The sequence below is a fragment of the Meriones unguiculatus genome, chromosome 20, assembly GCF_030254825.1.
Source record: "Meriones unguiculatus strain TT.TT164.6M chromosome 20, Bangor_MerUng_6.1, whole genome shotgun sequence".
NCBI classification, from domain to species: domain Eukaryota; kingdom Metazoa; phylum Chordata; class Mammalia; order Rodentia; family Muridae; genus Meriones; species Meriones unguiculatus.
Genome location: NC_083367.1, coordinates 63607109 through 63624201, shown reverse-complemented (window position 1 = coordinate 63624201; position 17093 = coordinate 63607109). Strand labels below are relative to the sequence as shown.

Sequence of the window (17093 nt, the reverse complement as noted above, 5' to 3'; positions counted from 1 at the left end):
CATGTCTGCACATCACAGTTGGCAGCAGTGTAGTGCACCTACCACGTCTGCTTTCACACTGTAGCAGATTCTTAAGCTGCTTGTACTCACTCTGAGGTGTCCCTTTGCTGTTTCAGAACTGCATCTGTAAGGATCTGTAAGCTCCCCCGGACAAAACCTGTGCAAAGTCTTCATTCATGCCTAGAGAGTTCCTAGGGAGTTGCGTGTGTGCTTTTCTGTTGCTGACATACTTAAATTCTTGTGCAACTTTGTTCATTTTTTCCTGAATGTTCTGTTTCCTGTTGAGTTAAAAATAGGACTGGCCATTTTAAATTCCTCCTTGGATCTCCTAGTCTAAAGTTATATTTTTCTTCAAAAATTCTAGTTTTAAACTTTTAACCATTGTTGCTGATTTCCTGTGATCTGCCTCTCATTGTAGAATCTAGAATCTTGTTCTCTCAGATATCTGGTTACAGTTCAAAACAATGTAGTTACCATTCATTGCTCTTTATTCTTTACAGATTGTCTTAATTTTCTTTTACCGCCTTGCTTATGTCTGTGCCTATTTTTTTATTTATCTCTGTGCTATCTATCTATCTGTCTGTCTGTCTGTCTGTCTGTCTGCTCCTTGAATGTATTATTTGTTATGTCTATCAACATCTCTAATACTTTCTTATCAAGTGTGCATTATGGGAGTAGGAAAACAATGAGTGAACCAAATTAGTCTTTAAATGTGCTGTGTTTTAACTCCATTTTTAAAAAAATAAATTTTGTATTATAGTCATCACCTATGAGAATTCTAAATCTAATTTGCAGTGTTTTCAGTTACTTGTGTTGTAGCTGGGGATATTTGTGTACTTGTGTGCTGTGCTGTCTCATCATGATTTCAGAACGTTAAGTTCACTTGAACTATGTCATCTACCAGTTAATCTATCTAAGTAATATTTTTCCTATCTTGTCAGGATAGTTGTTTCCGATCTGATATCAGAGTGGTTTAGATTCAGTCTTACGTGTGATATGAACAGCAACAATAGGTCTTATTTATAAAATTTCTTATTATTCTTTTCTTATGATTTGTGCTAGTAAATAATGGAAAGAAACAAGCACTGTGAGACCAAAGATGGCATAGTTATTACTTTATGACAATACTATGAGAAAAACTGGTGGACAGAGACACTGAGAATATTCAGATTTTGCAGTTTAGGATTACTAAAGATGCTGTGTCCCTGATTCTTTGGGAAACAGTCTTGTCTCTTCAGGCTCTCATGAAAAGCTGAAGGGTCTCTGATCCCTTGGTCTTTCTTTACTGTCTCAGAGAACTTTTCCCTGGGAGAAAGGTAACTCGTGATGCCTTTTATTACCAGCATGGTAACTCACGTCACATGCAGCTATTCCCCAATCACCCCTGTCTTTATGACCAGCCTCTTCTGCATCACCTGTCCTGGTTAGTTTTCTGCTGTGATTCTGGAGGCAACAGAGATTGGTGTCTGCCTTGAGGAGTTCTACCTTGGGATACAACTGGCTGAGTAATTCACCTCAGACTTCTGCTTAGTGCACAAGGAGCAGGAGATGGGCTTTGGTGTGATTTTGTTGTTATTATTTAAAAAAATGCCTGAGTCATGAGCTCAGGTATTCTCTGACATTGGTGGTGGTAGCACATTTCTAAGTGGTAAAATTGGCTTCCAGAGACCTTCACATTGCTTCCCATAGGTATCAGGGAACAAAAGATGCCCCACCATCTTCCCAGGGTGCCCAGCAGTTTTTGTTTGTTTGTTTGTTTTTCATTTTGTAGACACTGCCTCCCTCCCCCACCCACCCACCCAGCACTCATAATGACTGACTGAGCTATTTCCTCAGGCCAAGAATTGCCCCTTTCATTCATCATTTCATTGATTCTCTGAGAATCAAGGAGTTTTTGAGATGGGTTTCTTCTGTGGATGGGCTAGTGTAGATGTGTTGCCACCTTCCTCATGTAGCATGTCTGTGCCTTTCTCTTCCCCAGAGAAAAGGGGAAATAAACCCCCCTCTTTTTTTTTTAAATATGTGTGTACATATGTTCACATTTCTGTGATTATGTATGGATCCCAGTGAATGCCAGGTATCATCCTCTATACAGAAATATAGTATCGGCTGAGCCAGGCATGATGGCATATGCCTTTTATCCCAGCACTCTAGGAGGCAGGGGCAGGCAAAAAGCTGTTAGTTTGAGGCCAGCCTGGTCTACATGGTGAGTCCAGGACAGCCAAGGCTACACAGTGAAACTCTATCTCGAAAAACAAAAACAAATAAACAAAAAGAAATAGTATCTGCTTTCTTTGAGATGGGGTTTCTTGTTGGCTGAGCACTCCCCAGTTCGACCTGGCTTGATCTGGGGGGGTTCACCTGTCTCTGCCACCTCTCTAGCAGTGAGTTACTAGCATGCCCACCACACCTGGCAAGTCCCTGTTGTGTGGGGACTGACTCAGATGCTGATGCTTAACTGGCTGGGCTGTCTCCCCAGCCTTTGAAAGAGAAAAGGGAATCAAATAACAAAACCTTCTTAATTAAAAACAAAAATTAAAAAAGGACTTTTCCTATGATTTTACCATAACGTAGTAATTATTTTTCCCCTTTCTATCAGTCCACATACACACATATATATGCACACATGTACACACATATACATGTATCTCTTGGTTAATAAAAAAAAAAAAATTCAGCTCTTTACCATAGAAAACTAAGGGACAGAGGGCCATGTTGACCTCAGACACCCAGATGGTGTTATAAGTGTATATGGCATCATTCTTTTTCGGCTAAGTCTTGGCTACCTCTTTGAAGGTCGTAAGATTGGCTTATGGAATATTCTAGTTTTCTTTCTGTTGCTGTGTTAAACACTGACCAAAAGCACTTAGGGGAGGTCAGAGTTATTTGCATTGTATTTCCAGGTCGCAGTCCATCACAGAGGGAAGTCAGGCCAGGAACTCAAGCAGGCATCTGAAGCAGGAGACTGGAGGAATGCTTTTTGTTGGCTTGCAGACAGGCTTCAGTAAAAACCCAGGACCATCTGCCCAGGGAATGGTGCCTCTCACAATAGCCTAGATCTTCCCACATTTAAGTATTAATCAAGATAATCCCCACAGGCTGGGAGTGATGACGCATGCCTTTAATCCCAGTACTGGGGAGGTAGAGACAGAGATCTCTATTAGTTTGAAGCCAGCTTGGTCTACAGAGTGAGTCTCAGGACAGCCAAGGCTGTTTCACAGAGAAACCTTGTCTTAGAAGGAAAACCTTAAAAACAAAAACAAAAACAAATCCCCCGCAGCCATTCCCATAGGCCTGTCCCTCAGGTGAGACTCTGCTCAGATGACTCTGGGCTGCGTCAGTTGACAGGTAAAGATAACCGCGACAAGAAGAATAGTATGAATCTGCTGTTGTTCTTTATGTAGACTTTGTAAAAGGCCCAAATGCCCAGACATTTGAAGTCCTTGAGAAAGGTAGGTGAAGCATGGGAACAGACCAGTTAGATGCTTTGAGGCTTGCCAGGCCCCTGCATGCCAAGAGCTGCAGTAAAAGCAAAAAGGGGCTTCTGCAAACAACATTTATTTGGGCTGCTTCCAAATAGCCTTTTTATTCTAAATAGCCTCCTTAGAGATTTAAAACATATTAATAAGAATCTTGGAAAGAAGCATTGGAAATTATTTTTTAAAGTGATAAACATAATTTATTTAAAAAATTGAAAAGAAATGTTATGTCTATTCTGTTTATCTAGCAGTCAAATGGATACTTCCTCTTATTCTTGTTTCCTCATCAATTCATGACCATTTGGTATTGCAATCTCAGGAACCTTGCCCCTCTAGAGAACTCAGAACCTTTGTTACAGTGCAAAATTCCAGGTTGTTTGTTTGTTTTGTTTTTGTTTTTGTTTTTGTTTTCAGGGCTTCATGAGGTAAGAGAGTGGAGCATAACTGGGCCCTGCTGAATCTCAGAGAACCAATACTTTCTGTTGTGTATCCCTTGATGTTACAAGTTCTGTTTTTGCCAGAACATGAAGTGACAGTGTTGGTAAGAGGACCTCACCTTGGCAGATGACAACTCTCAGCTTGTCTTTGCACCTACACGAATGACATTCCTGGGGCTTTGTTCATAAAGACCTAGACTCGCTCTCACCTCTACATACAGATCACTTGAATTCTCAGCACCAGCTTGCCTTGGTTCTGAGCAGTCTGAAGGCATTGTGTAGCCATGCCAGTGCTGCAGAGGCCACAGCTTGCTTTCTAGTTTTAAAATTCATTTTGTGTCAAAAATTCACAGAATCTTAAAAAAGAAAAAAGTGGTACAGTTACTCAACCACCCACTAAGCTGGGTGGGTCAGATGAGGAACCTTAGGAACATTGCCATCTTTTTTTTTTTTTTTTTTTTTTCTGATTTTTTAGTATTGTGTTCAGGGCCCATCCTGTTGCAGTTTTATTCTACCTTCTTTGTGTACAGAATGCTAGTATTTAGAGAAGGGCATTTCAATCTCATGATCATGAGCAGGCTTTTCTCTAGACACAGTCTGGCATCAGGTGTGCAGAGCACACTGTCTTTTAGGTTTCCTCTCCTGTTACATTGAAAGTCTTGTTAATCACAGTATTTACTTAATTTTTGAAATTACTTTTTGTTTTCTGGTATCAGTTTAATTCATGTGAGAAATCTTGTTTGTTCGTGGCTGCGTGGTCTCAGCTGCTTACAGCCTTCTCTGGTCTGGTCTGTTCGTACCGATGAGCTTAGCGTCGTTTCCTGTTTTCTGCTCTGTGCTGACTCAGAAAGCTCTGGGAGGCTGACTTGCCTCAGGGAATTAAAGAAGTTCAGTGACCACAGAGCGCATTGGCTTTAGAATCAGAACCATTCCCATCAAACATGGGGTTTGATCACATGTGACCTGGTATAAGTTGGGCACTGATTTAGCCCTGGGTTCTGAGCTATGTGGCTGTCATGGTGCAGCACCTTCAGTGATTTAGTCCAACCTCTCTACAAAATGAATCTGTATTTCAGAGAGCTATATGACCAAATGGTGGTTTTAGGGCATTGAGGGAAGGGAAAGTGCTGTGATAACTATTAGTACTAATCATTATCTATCTGTCTGTCTATCTGTCTGTCTATCTTTTCTGCAAGAGATAAGTAGTTGTTCATACTTGAGTAAGACAGAGCATTTACTGGCCGTTTGAAGGTGGGCATGTCATTTCTGGTATGAAGATTTCTCGGCTCGTGCTGCCTGCCACTCAGCCCAAGTGCCTTTGCCCTTTCCCTCACACCCTCACAGGTGTTCAACTGAAGTCAGGGCTCCCTGTGCCCGCGTGCATCCAGTGCTTGAGCTTTATGGGCCCAATGGTGCCCAGATATCAATTAGTAAACTTGGGTTTGTCTTGGCTTACTCTTTAATGGGAGAATTTCTAAGTCGACTCTTTTAGCGACCTGTGGCATGGAGGACACCACAGTAGGAGAGCCCTGATGGAACAGGACTCAGCCACAGGCCTTTCCTTACTTAGGAAGAGTTCACAGCTGTGTTGTGGGGTGATGATACTGAGGTAGGTAGTTAACATTCCAGCATTTATCTTTTTCATCCTATATATTTATGTGTATATATCTCTGTGTGTACTTTAATAATTAGATCTTGCTATGTAGCCCAGGCTGGTCTTACACCTGTGACCCTTTTGCCTTAGCCTACCAAGCAGCTGGGATTAGAGGCACACGTTACTATAACTGGCTTTAACATACCAATATTCTTAGATCTGTTTTTTACCATGATTTATTATGTTCCGAGGAACAGCAGTCCCTATCCATATTAAACCTGTTTTTAGTTGAGTATTACTATCTTATACAAAATGTTCCTTCATGAAAGAAAGAGGAAGAGCCGCTGATGGCTTTGTTCAGGAGGTGTGTTCTAAGCTGCTGAGGACACAGTGATGTGGCTATTGAGGATGGTTCTCATGCTAATTGACCCTTTTGTGTGGTTTCAGAGGTGGTGGCCCAGTGGTGTACACAGGGAGACCTACTGGCCGTTGCTGGGATGGAGCAGCAGGCCCAGCTGAGTGAGCTGCCCAATGGTCCTCTTTTGAAGAGTGCCATGGTCAAGTTCTACAATGTCAGAGGGGAGCACATCTTCACGCTGGATACACTTGTGCAGGTAAGGACACCTGAAAGTGCCAGTGGGTTGCTATGCTCCAGTTTTGGTAAATAATCATAAGCTAGTTATTATAATTAGCTTTGGCAAGTTGTATTTTAATCATTTTTTCCTGGACTCTTGACTTCAAAACCAGTAAAATAGGGAATAAAGCAGTTATTACTTTTTAACAAAAATGCTTGATTCCTTTTTAAAAGCAGATGAATAGAGAGTAAATAAAGGAATCTGGTTCTGATATGGCCACTTACAGAAAAAAACACAATGAATAAATGTTCTAGGTCTTCACACAGTCATTTGTAAGGGGGACAGTCACTTTTTTGAGTTCTTCCTGTAACACAAAAATGAAGTTTACAAGGCAAAAATAAATGGAGAATTAAGTAGAACTCTGAAGTAGATCTGTGACAGCCCTACTGTTTCCAAGGCTGTTTGTAAAGGTGTAGAGCATCAGAAAGATGTGTTTCAACCAGTGCTTACTTCAGACATGCTTGCTTGTCCTTTAGTGCTACACGCAATCATGGAACTGCCTGATGGGTGAGGGTCTCTAAATATCAGCCTCTCCAAAGTCAGCCTCACCTCAGAAGATCTCGGTGGATATTTTTACTTACTTTCAGCTAGAAGTTCAGCCAGATGTGTAGATGGAGATAATTAGGAAGTGGGACTGTGGTCAGACGAGATGAAGCTGAAGATAGGGATTCCTGGTCACCTGCACAGAGACAGTGGGTTAAGTGAAATTGGATTAAGTGCCAAAGAAGTGAACAGTGGGAACAGGCAAACAAAGAAAGAAGTGTCAGATTCAGTATTAGAGTATGGCCCCAATCAGCAAGTAGCGGATGCAAAGGAAATACAGTGTCATAAGGAACCATTTTAAATGGGAAATTTATCAGCCTACAGGGCAGCAGTTGAATATAGACATGGCAAAACTGGATTTGGAGGTTTTTAAGGTTGAGTGATGTCTTCATGGTGATGGCAGTTATTCCGTAAAATATTTTCAGTCAATCAGTGTTTATGGAGCCGTTCATATGTTAAGTGTTGTTCTAGAGCAGTGATTCTCAACCTTCCTAATGCAGTGACCCTTTAATATAGTTTCTCATGTTGTGACCACCAACCATAAAATTTTTCATTGCTTCTTCGTAACTGTAATTTGCTACTGTTATGAATTGTAATGTAAATATTTGATATGCAGGATATCTAATATGTGACCCCAAAGGGTCACAACCCACAGGTTGAGAACAACTGTTCCAGATGCTGGCGATGTTGCTGATAACGAGTGAGCAACAGTATGTTTTCTGAGGTAGAGTAAAATATCAGAACTTTAGCTGTGTAATGTGACATTGTATGCAAACAAAATAAGGAGCAGGAGGGAACATGAAACAGAGGGGTGTGAATGTTTATAAACTACTAATAAGACCGAGCCAAAAAAAGAAAAGAAAGAAAGATAAAGAAAGAGAAGAACACTGAGCAAGGGCAAGGTGGAAAGTGGGCTTGAGGACAGCCTGATAAGCCTAGAGGACATGCACAGGAAAGAGAGTGCATCAGGAGCCATGAGAGTATTTAAAAAAGGAAGGACAGCTTCAGACAGACTTCCTGATAAACTGGAAGGTAGGTAAAAAGCACGGATGGAAATAGGATGCACCTTGCTGGGTGATAAACTGAGAGGAAATCCACGTTTTTAAATCAGGTCGTTGGTGCTGTTTCCTCCACTCTCCTAGAGTCAGAAAGAGTACTTGTACCTGAAATGAGGCGTTAGAAAGGTCAGTGTAACTTCTGGTAAAGGCCTTCTTAACATCATCGATGTATGACAGAGGGCAACATATACATGACAGAGCAAGTATACCAGCTGGAGTCCTTCCCCTCCTACTAAAACCACGTGTGCTTTCAGGGAGCCCCACTTTATGACCAGCTCTAATTCCATTTACCTCTGAAAGGTCTTTTGTCCAATTACCAGCCACATCATATAACTTTGAGGGTTAATTTTTCAACATCTGGGGACATACTCAAATGTGCTAGTAGCAGACAAGTAGGAGAGGAGGGGAAACTTTTCAGTCTTTCTAAAGACGTTTGTGTTTAATTGGATATTTGTGAATTCCATAAATATTCATACCTTATGATTTTGTCTTAGAGTGTGTACCTGTCCCACTGGCTTTCCATTCACTGGATAGAGAATGTTTTGGTCTACTTTCTCAGTTCAGGGAAACCTATCTCTAACACAAGTAGGAGAGGATGGGAAGCTTTTCAATCTTTCTAAATTCATAAGACTTTCATGTTTAACTTGTTAACATGCTCTTTTAAATCTGCCCAAAAGATTATGACCTTCTCTCTAAACCTGTGTAGTGTGTAATGCCTCTAGCATGTATTACTTTAATGCCTTATTTTCTTCAAGCTAAAGGCCACATTTGCCTTCGTTTTCCTAACTTCCCTGTGATGGTCAGCTTGGAGTACTGCCATCACCCAACCTGTGGATACTTTCCTGCCATAAAGAACTAGTGTCTGAGAAGCCTGTTTGTCCTGTCCTTTTATCTCTTATAAACATGTTTTTGTTGTTGTTGTTCAGTAAAATGGCCTTTACCCAAATGGACTAGGGAGAAAATGGGCTTCTGTATACTGAATGTCAGGTGGTTGATTTTCTGAGTGAGAGAGTACACATTCTTAAGGCTGTTTGTTGGATCAGAGCGCTAGTACTTAGGAGAGATGGCCACTTGTAGTAAGAGAAGCACCACGTATTGGGTTGAGCCAAGAGCTGTAGTTTTCACATTTGCTAGCTGGAACTAAGTTACCTAGCTCACTTATCTTCACTCTTCTCGGGGGTTAACTTGAGCAGGAGTGCCTGTCTGACAGTGGAGAGGACTGTGAGAGAATGCGTGTAAACACTGTGACACCAGAATGTAATAAGTTTTGAAGATGTGCATATTGTGTTAAATGGATGGCAATTGAAACTTTGCATTTAGTTGAAGGTCTGGATTAGTAGTGTAAATTCATGGTATAACGAAAAGAGATACATGCTTAGGATAACTTTATATCTGACATGTAATTAGCTGTTATACAGGAATAGTTCCCAGAAAGCAAAACTAGGAGGGAAGAGGACAGGAGTCTGCCTTCTGCAGTCCTGCACTGCTGGCGTAGTAGCGCCATTCGTCTATCAAAAAGGAATGGAAACTTGCAGGAAACAAATCATATTTCTGCAGGCAGCTCGAATGTCAGATTGTACAAGTCATCGTGACTTGACCACTAAGCTAGGAATGTATGTATATCGGGGATAGGGTGCAAAGGTAAGATAAGCAGCTGTCTTTAAAGCTGAGCATAAAGGCTAGGGATTCAGCCCAGGGACAGTGTGCTTCTGCAGCATGATTCCCCAGCACTTCCAACCAACAAATCAAAGTCTAAGTTTGGTGAAACTAGAGCCCCTGTCCTAATATGCAGCTTCAGAATTTATGACCGCTTCCCCCACACACACCCATACACATGCATATGCATACACACAAACTCACATGTACATACACAGCCACATACATGTGCGCGTGTGTGTGTGTGCGTGCGCACACACGCCTGCTGTATCATTAACAATGATTATGGCTTGTGGTAAGTTAACAGGTCCCTCCCTCCTTTAACAGTGTGCCCTCTGTGGAATCATCTCATTGTTGAAGCCTAGCTTGGAATGTTACACAAGCCCTCAGACCTGAGTTTCTGAATCCATAGCGAATAAATACATGATGTTCTTTGATGGGGGAGCTGTTGGCCAGCCTCATGGATAAAAATACAAGATAAATTATGTTCAGCCGTGCATTTTGCTTTTTGAAGTAGAAACCAGAATTAGTTGACCCTAGGGGCTATTTTAAGGAATTGTCTTTATGTGCTTCTTTTATCTTGATGTTTGCCACTAAAGTGTTGTGAAAATTCTGTTCCTATCTGTCATTCATATAAAAGATCTGACATCTCCACTTGTGATGTCTGGAGCCTCTGGAGACCTCATTAAATTAGCACTCCATGTGTCTGGATCAGTGTGACCAAATCTCCTGTTTCTCCAGCACAGCCTTTCATCTCCTTCTACCTTGCATGGTTTATATAATACTCTTACTTAGATAATGCTCTTGAGTCTGAGATTTAGTTCAGTAAGTTTCTAACATGTGCATATTTGGATTGCAGCTTATGTTTTCAAAGGCGATCCTCATAAAACCCTAGAGTCTCCAGGAGGAACTCCACTTCTCCAACTCTCCCTTTTCCAAAGAGAGCTCTGCTTGCTATTCCTGACCCAGTGCTTTGAGGAGAATTGAGAACAACAATGTCTTAATTCCTGGGTTGTAGCCATAATAGATCCCAAAAGCACCACGGTGCTACCTTCTCCTATAATTCTCACAGTATTCCTATTTGAATCATAAAAATGTAGGAGGCTTAGAGCTGGGGATTAGTCCCCAGTTTTGTGACTTAGAGACCACATCCAGTGTTAATTTGCCCCTGAAGTGCTGTCTCTTAGAAGAATTGAAAAAGGTCATGTAGGCTACCTCTGTCACCGTGTAACTCATGGGGGCCGCCAATGGGTGAGAGGTACAGGGGAGTGTACCCTTAAGCAGTGGCCCCTGCGTTTAGGGACCATGCCGTACAGAGCTAGTCTTCTCTGCTGTGCTTTGAAAAACCAGTGTTCTCAAAACTGTCAAATGACTTTATTTTGCTCAGTCAAGTTTAACTGTACCCCTCTCCCCCTGCAGCGCCCTATCATCTCTATCTGTTGGGGCCATCGGGATTCTCGGCTGCTTATGGCCTCAGGACCAGCCCTGTATGTGGTCCGTGTAGAGCATCGAGTGTCCAGCCTCCAGCTGTTGTGCCAGCAGGCCATTGCCAGCACCCTTCGAGAAGACAAGGACGTCAGCAAACTGACCTTGCCCCCTCGACTCTGTTCCTACCTCTCCACTGCCTTCATTCCCACTATCAAGGTAGAGACTTCCCCTCTGTTCTTCCTGTTCTTCCTTCCTAGCCTTTCTCCAACAAGAGACAGGAAAGATGGGGGAGGGTACCAGAGGTAATGCAGAGACTTCTCTGATTCTCCATTAGAGTGCCTAGGGATGGCTGCATGGACTATGCGTCTGCAGCCTGCCTGGCATTCCTGTTAGTTAGTTAGTGTCCACATGAGATTTTCTCTTGACTTCCAGCAGATTCTAACATTGTTTTCACTTGATAAAGTAGTAAACAAGTTCATATAAGGACAATAACTTCTTCTAAAGCTAGTTAGGAGACTAGTTAGGATTGGGTCCAAACCAGTTCTCAGACTTGCTGTTCTCCCCACTGTACTGAGTGTGACTTCCATATAGTGCAGCTCCCAGCCATCTTTTATACGGCTGTCCCCGGGAAATGCCTGTAAAGAGGCAGCATGTGAAACAGACCAGCCACCTGCTAGTTACCTGCGGCTTTCTAGTCATCTCAGGCCCTGCACACATAGGACCTTTCCTGTGTTATGTCTCTAGATTGACTTGATCACTTTTCTCCTAATACATTAGAGTTCTAGAGTCTAATGGTTATTTTTTTCTAAGTTGCCTTACAATATTGATAATGTGCCAGGAGTTCTTGTGTAATATATCAGAAAAAGTAGGGGTCCAAGCTGTCACCAGTTGTTGCATTCCAAAGTGCGACCCTCACTTAATTGCACAATTTTGAGTTGCTATTTCACAGAATACAGTTGACCTCTGCCTGGTCTATACTCTTCCAGAGTGGCTATGACAGAAGCCAGTCTGCCCTGTACTTGCTCCTTTTTTTTCTGAAATTCTAGATGTGCTTTTTCTGCCTGTGTCCTGCCTTTAGCCCCCGATTCCAGACCCCAACAACATGCGAGACTTTGTCAGCTACCCCTCAGCGGGCAATGAGCGGCTACACTGCACCATGAAACGTACAGAGGATGATCCAGAGGTCGGTGGGCCCTGCTACACGCTCTACCTGGAGTATCTGGGCGGACTCGTGCCCATTCTCAAGGGGAGGCGCATCAGCAAACTGCGGCCAGAGTTTGTGATCATGGACCCTCGGACAGACAGCAAATCAGGTGGCCCCCTTGCTTCAGGGACTGAGACCCTGTTCTTGTGTGGTTGTGGAGTATCACTCTTTGTTTTGTTGTTGTTTTTGTTTTTTACATTTAAAATTTTATTTATTATTTATTGTAATTAATTCAATTTGTGTCCCCTCCCAACCCCACTGTTCTTCCCTCTTCTTGCCCTATTCCCCTCCCCTAGTCCACTGATAGGGGAGGTCCTCCTTCCCTTCCATCTGACCCTAGCCTATCAGGTCTCATCAGGACTGGCTGTATTGTTTTTCTCTGTGGACTGGTAAGGCCGCTCTCCGCTCAGGGGGAGGTGATCAAAGAGCCAGCCACTGAGTTCATGTTAGAGACAGCCCCTGCTTCCCTTACTAGGGAACCTACATGGAGACTGAGTCTATGGGCTACATCTGAGCAGGGGTTTTAGGTCCACTCCATGCATGGTCCTTGATTGGAGTATCAGTCTGTGCAGGACTCCCAGGGCCCAGTTTTTTGTTTTATTTTATTTTGGCTCTGTTGGTCTCCTTTTGGAGCTCCTGTCCCCTCCAGGTCTTTCTACTTCCCCCTTCTTTCGTAAAATGGAATATTACTCTTAATATTACTCTTAATGCCGTTCAAGGAGAATACTTGTTTCTGAGACCTCTTTAATCTGGTTAGTGTGGAACATTTTTGAAGTTACTCTATGTAAGTCTTCTGGCACTGATTATAGCCCCTCTCACTGTCACAGAACAAGCATCCATTGAGTACTGAAGTGTAGTACTGAGGGGAGTAGAGAAAAAAGTAAGTCTCTGCCTTCTCAGGAGGGTGACAGAATTCAGTTTCAAGCCTTCAGCCCACCTCAGCCTTATGCTTTTTCCTCTGCCCTGCTAATCCAGTATTTAGTTTTCCAGTAGGTTCTAGTGAAAGTTTCTTACTGATCCATTATAGTTCTGACATGAAACATCATTTTGTCCTTGTGGGAATCCCCTCTTGGGCATCGGTGCTTAGATATATTAAAGATGCCTCTCTATAGGATCCTAGACTGAGGCCTCCACAGGAAGGTACTGTGGGGTTTTTGTGCCAGTTAGTTGCCAGTTGAATGTACATGTGAGTAACTGCAGCTTATAAATTCTGTGAACACTGCCACAGAATGTACAACATTGATCTTGGTGTCCATCACCTGTCATAGTGTACTGGCTGGCACACTACAGTCATTCTCAGGAGCCTGCTGACCCTGGAAGGGGAACTGGTCATTTTTGTAGCACCAGACCTTGAGACAACATTGTTTAGATTGGATTTGGTTCATTGGTTAATACCCTCCACTTCCTAGTGTCAGTTCACTACTCCCCGTTAGAGTGGCCTTTATACCTCCTTGTGTCCCTGAAGCTGCCATAATATGTGTGACCAAGGGCTTCTTAGTTCTTAAAGCAGTGGCCATATTCAGTCTCAGTCTCACTTGCTCTTGCCAGGACTGTACATGTCTGCTCCAACCGTGTTCTAGGCATTACCACAGCAACTGTGGCAGTGTTCTCCACCAGGGTTCTCATATGAAGTTAAGAGCAATAAGCCTCAGCTTTAAACCATGAATCCTCATCATATTTCTTGACTTTTGACTAGCATGATCAGTTCGTACCAAGGATAGAAGGAATGAGAGGAAGAAGTGAGGGCATGCAGTCAGACCAGGAGGGAAAGGAAAGATGGAAAATTGGAGAGAATGGCTTCAGGGGGACAGCTTACTGATGGGAGAAGTATAGGGCCAGGTCTCTCCGAGCCTGCATACTTTGTAGGCACAGCTCTACAAACCTAGGCTGAGACCAAATACTAAGATCTTTTGGGTAAAGGGCTTGTTTCTTTCCCCCATGTGCCTGACTTCCCTCTGCAGAGGGGGCTGCAGCCTCCTAAGGCCAGGCTTAGCTGTCTGGTTTTTCTTCATGTTCATACTGACAACTCACACCAAATATATAGTGCTCAGTCGCTAACACTTCTTTGGGAAATGAGGTCATTTATCTTAATATTTTTTATAATTAAAAGTAATGAAGTGAATCCACAAACACCAAGTCCTTGCCCGTTGTATGTGGTACCTGAGCCCCTTGTGGAACCTGCTAGAACACAGGACAGTTTAAGCACTGGAAAAGTTCATTAAATTCAAACACCTCGTGACAGAAATAGAAGCTGTGTCACAAGGCACAGTGTGACTAATTGGCAACTAAATGGTATATACAAAGCAGCTCAGAGGATTTGTAACCTTAATTTTTTTATTTACTGCTAGAAATGTTCACCAAGTGTCTTGACAAATAGAATTGGCGTGGAATTATCATTGTGGGGCTGGAGATGTAGCTTGGCCTGCATACAGTACTTGCCCAGCACACACAACAGCCTGCGTTCAATGCTTCCATAAACTAGGCATAGTGTGACGTGCCTGTATCCTCACCTTTCAGAATTGAGAGTAGGAAGCTCTGAAGAGCAGATCCTTAACTATGTAGCAAGTTCAAGGCCATCCAGGGATATATGAACACAAGGCAGGGCTGTGGGGATTGAGTAGCAAGAAGCAGGGATGAGAGTGTACTGTGATGGAAGCAACAAGAGACCTCTGGAATAGGTGTCTAATTGCAGTTCTGTGCTTGGTCCACTCTGTGCTTTTTCTTACCCTCTATTTTGGGCCTCAATTTTCCTTCTGATGCCCGACAGGCAAAATGAAGGTAAATGGCTTCTGTATGAAGTACACATAGAGCAACCCGAAAGCACCACTGCATGTTACCACTGTCCAGAGTCTCCCTTCAGCCCTCTAACAGGGGTTAGCTTCACCAGGTGGGATTGTCAGGCCATAGACATCCTGTGGCAATTCTAGAATCATCATTCTAGACATTCTTGGCATGGACCCTACTTGGCAAGGTTATAGTTCCTACAGGCCTGGACCAGTTGGCCTTCTCAGGGCAGAAGCAGGTTCCAGGAAGTCTGGATGAGCTCTCAACGTCACTTTACAGTCTACTTGAAAGTTCCCACAAGCCTAAGTCACCTGAGTATTGTGAGGCTCAGCAGTGAAGGTTTTTGTTTTTTGGCTTTTGGCACAATGAGCAAGTTTGTATATTTCTGGGGCACTAAAACATCATCCATTTTAACAACAGTTGTAGAAATTACCTACTTCTGTTTAGAAAAGAGCATAAAAAATATAAAAGGAAAAGGACATTTCTATTTTAACCTCTAAGCCAGTGAGGAAGCCAATAAAGTCAGCCTAGATAGCAGTTCTATGTACCAGTAACAGTTGCTTACACTGATGGTTGGTTTCTTACAGATGAGATCTATGGGAACAGCTTGATTTCTACTGTGATTGACAGCTGCAACTGCTCAGACTCCAGTGACATTGAACTGAGTGACGATTGGGCTGCCAAAAAGTCTCCTAAAATTTCCAGAGCTAGTAAATCACCCAAACTCCCAAGGTAACAGTAGCCTTTCCTTTGTTGTGCCTCTATGTGATGTGACATTGTTTGTTCTAGGAACAGAGTTCCATTGACGATGACTGTAATGAGATTCTAAACTGCTTGGGTCCACATTGCAGCTCTACTTGGCTACAATGAAAGGAATAGGAAGGAAAGGAAGGTCGCACTTAGACAGCAGCAAAATCAACTCTTGTTTTCTCATCATTTTTCATTCTGGAAGGTTCTTTCTGGAATAATTACAGCTTGCCTGCCTGCTTTGCTTTTCCTTCAGAATAGAAAGTATGCTAAGGTCAGCAGTGAGGGTGGGTGACTTAGAGCAGCCATCGCTTTCCCACTTGCTTGCTTTCCCTTCCAGATTAAGAAAAGAGTGTTTTATAAACTGATGTGTTGTGTTGAAGAGAAGGCCAGCTTCTGTGCCTGTAACACTGTCTGAGGAAGGCAAAGACAGTCATCACCTGCGAGAACACTTTCTCCTCTTGCTGTCATGGCTGTGTGACTAGACAGACAAGGCTTATCTATGGGCAGTAATGGACAGACAGAACCTCCTCAAGACCCTTGCTTGTTTAGAGTTCTGTGATAGCATGCAAATCAGGGTGTGATTTCCATACCGTTCTAGGTACCTCAACTGGCCATCTTTTAAATATCTGGTACATTGGGCAGTTGATTGACCAGTATGTCTCTGGTTGAGGATAAAGGACATGCCCATCATCCTGGAAGTTCTGTTGTGCTTCTTGCATTCATCATGTCTTCTGTTGCTATAAATTATTTTTTTACTATTGAATTTTATATGAATATGGGTATCAGTAGTTTGCCTTTTCATTTTAAAACCCTCTATGGGATTGTTTCATTATAACAAACATGTCATTATGTGTTTTCCTAGTCAATGGATAGTTGATAGTCTCAAGTTTGGGACTGTGATGAATAAATCCATTATAAACCTTTTTTGTGTAAATCTTTTGGGAAATATCACTTCTCTGGTATATCTTATGAAAGAAATTACATGGTCATGAGTTAAATACATTTTAAATTTTAGCGGAAACTGCAAAGTATCATTATAAGGTGACTATACCAAATTAAATTTCTGCAACAGTTATGTAAGAATTCTCAGATCTACTTTATAGCCAAACTATATGTATATGACATGAACGAAGGGTAAACAATTATTCTACTGCCCAGCTGCTCCAATAATGAGTCATTGTTTTTTATCTAAAGTTTGCTAAAACTGCACATAAAATTATGAACTTGTAGCATTCTGTAGTGTTTTTCCATTCCCTGTTATTACACATTTTGTCTAAATATTCTTTGAAGGTTCTATCACTCTTGTGAATGGTCCCCCTTCTTCATTCCCTTCTGCCTGAAACTCTTATACAGAAGCTAAGCCAATAGCCTTAGCTTGAAGCTCAATTCTCCATTTTCCCATTTTTCTGGAGCTTGAAGTTTCTCACCAAGTTTGAAAATAGTATATATCTGGTGCTTTGTGCATTTTTCTGATGCATTATAAACCTTAACATAGCTGTTTTCATAGCACCATCATTTGGGTAGA

General features: G+C 42.3%; 1 protein-coding gene across 4 annotated transcripts in view; it reads left to right on the top strand.

The window, feature by feature from the left end:
* The window catches only part of Tulp4 (TUB like protein 4), a 133607-nt gene that overhangs the window by 99564 nt on the left and 16950 nt on the right, over positions 1–17093 (top strand). For all 4 annotated transcript variants that reach the window (XM_060373412.1, XM_021635738.2, XM_021635737.2 and 1 more), the window contains 4 exons: positions 5958–6124; positions 10822–11046; positions 11909–12143; positions 15406–15550. In XM_060373412.1, coding sequence (XP_060229395.1) covers positions 5958–6124; positions 10822–11046; positions 11909–12143; positions 15406–15550 — 772 coding nt within the window. The remainder of the gene's footprint in view (positions 1–5957; positions 6125–10821; positions 11047–11908; positions 12144–15405; positions 15551–17093) is intronic.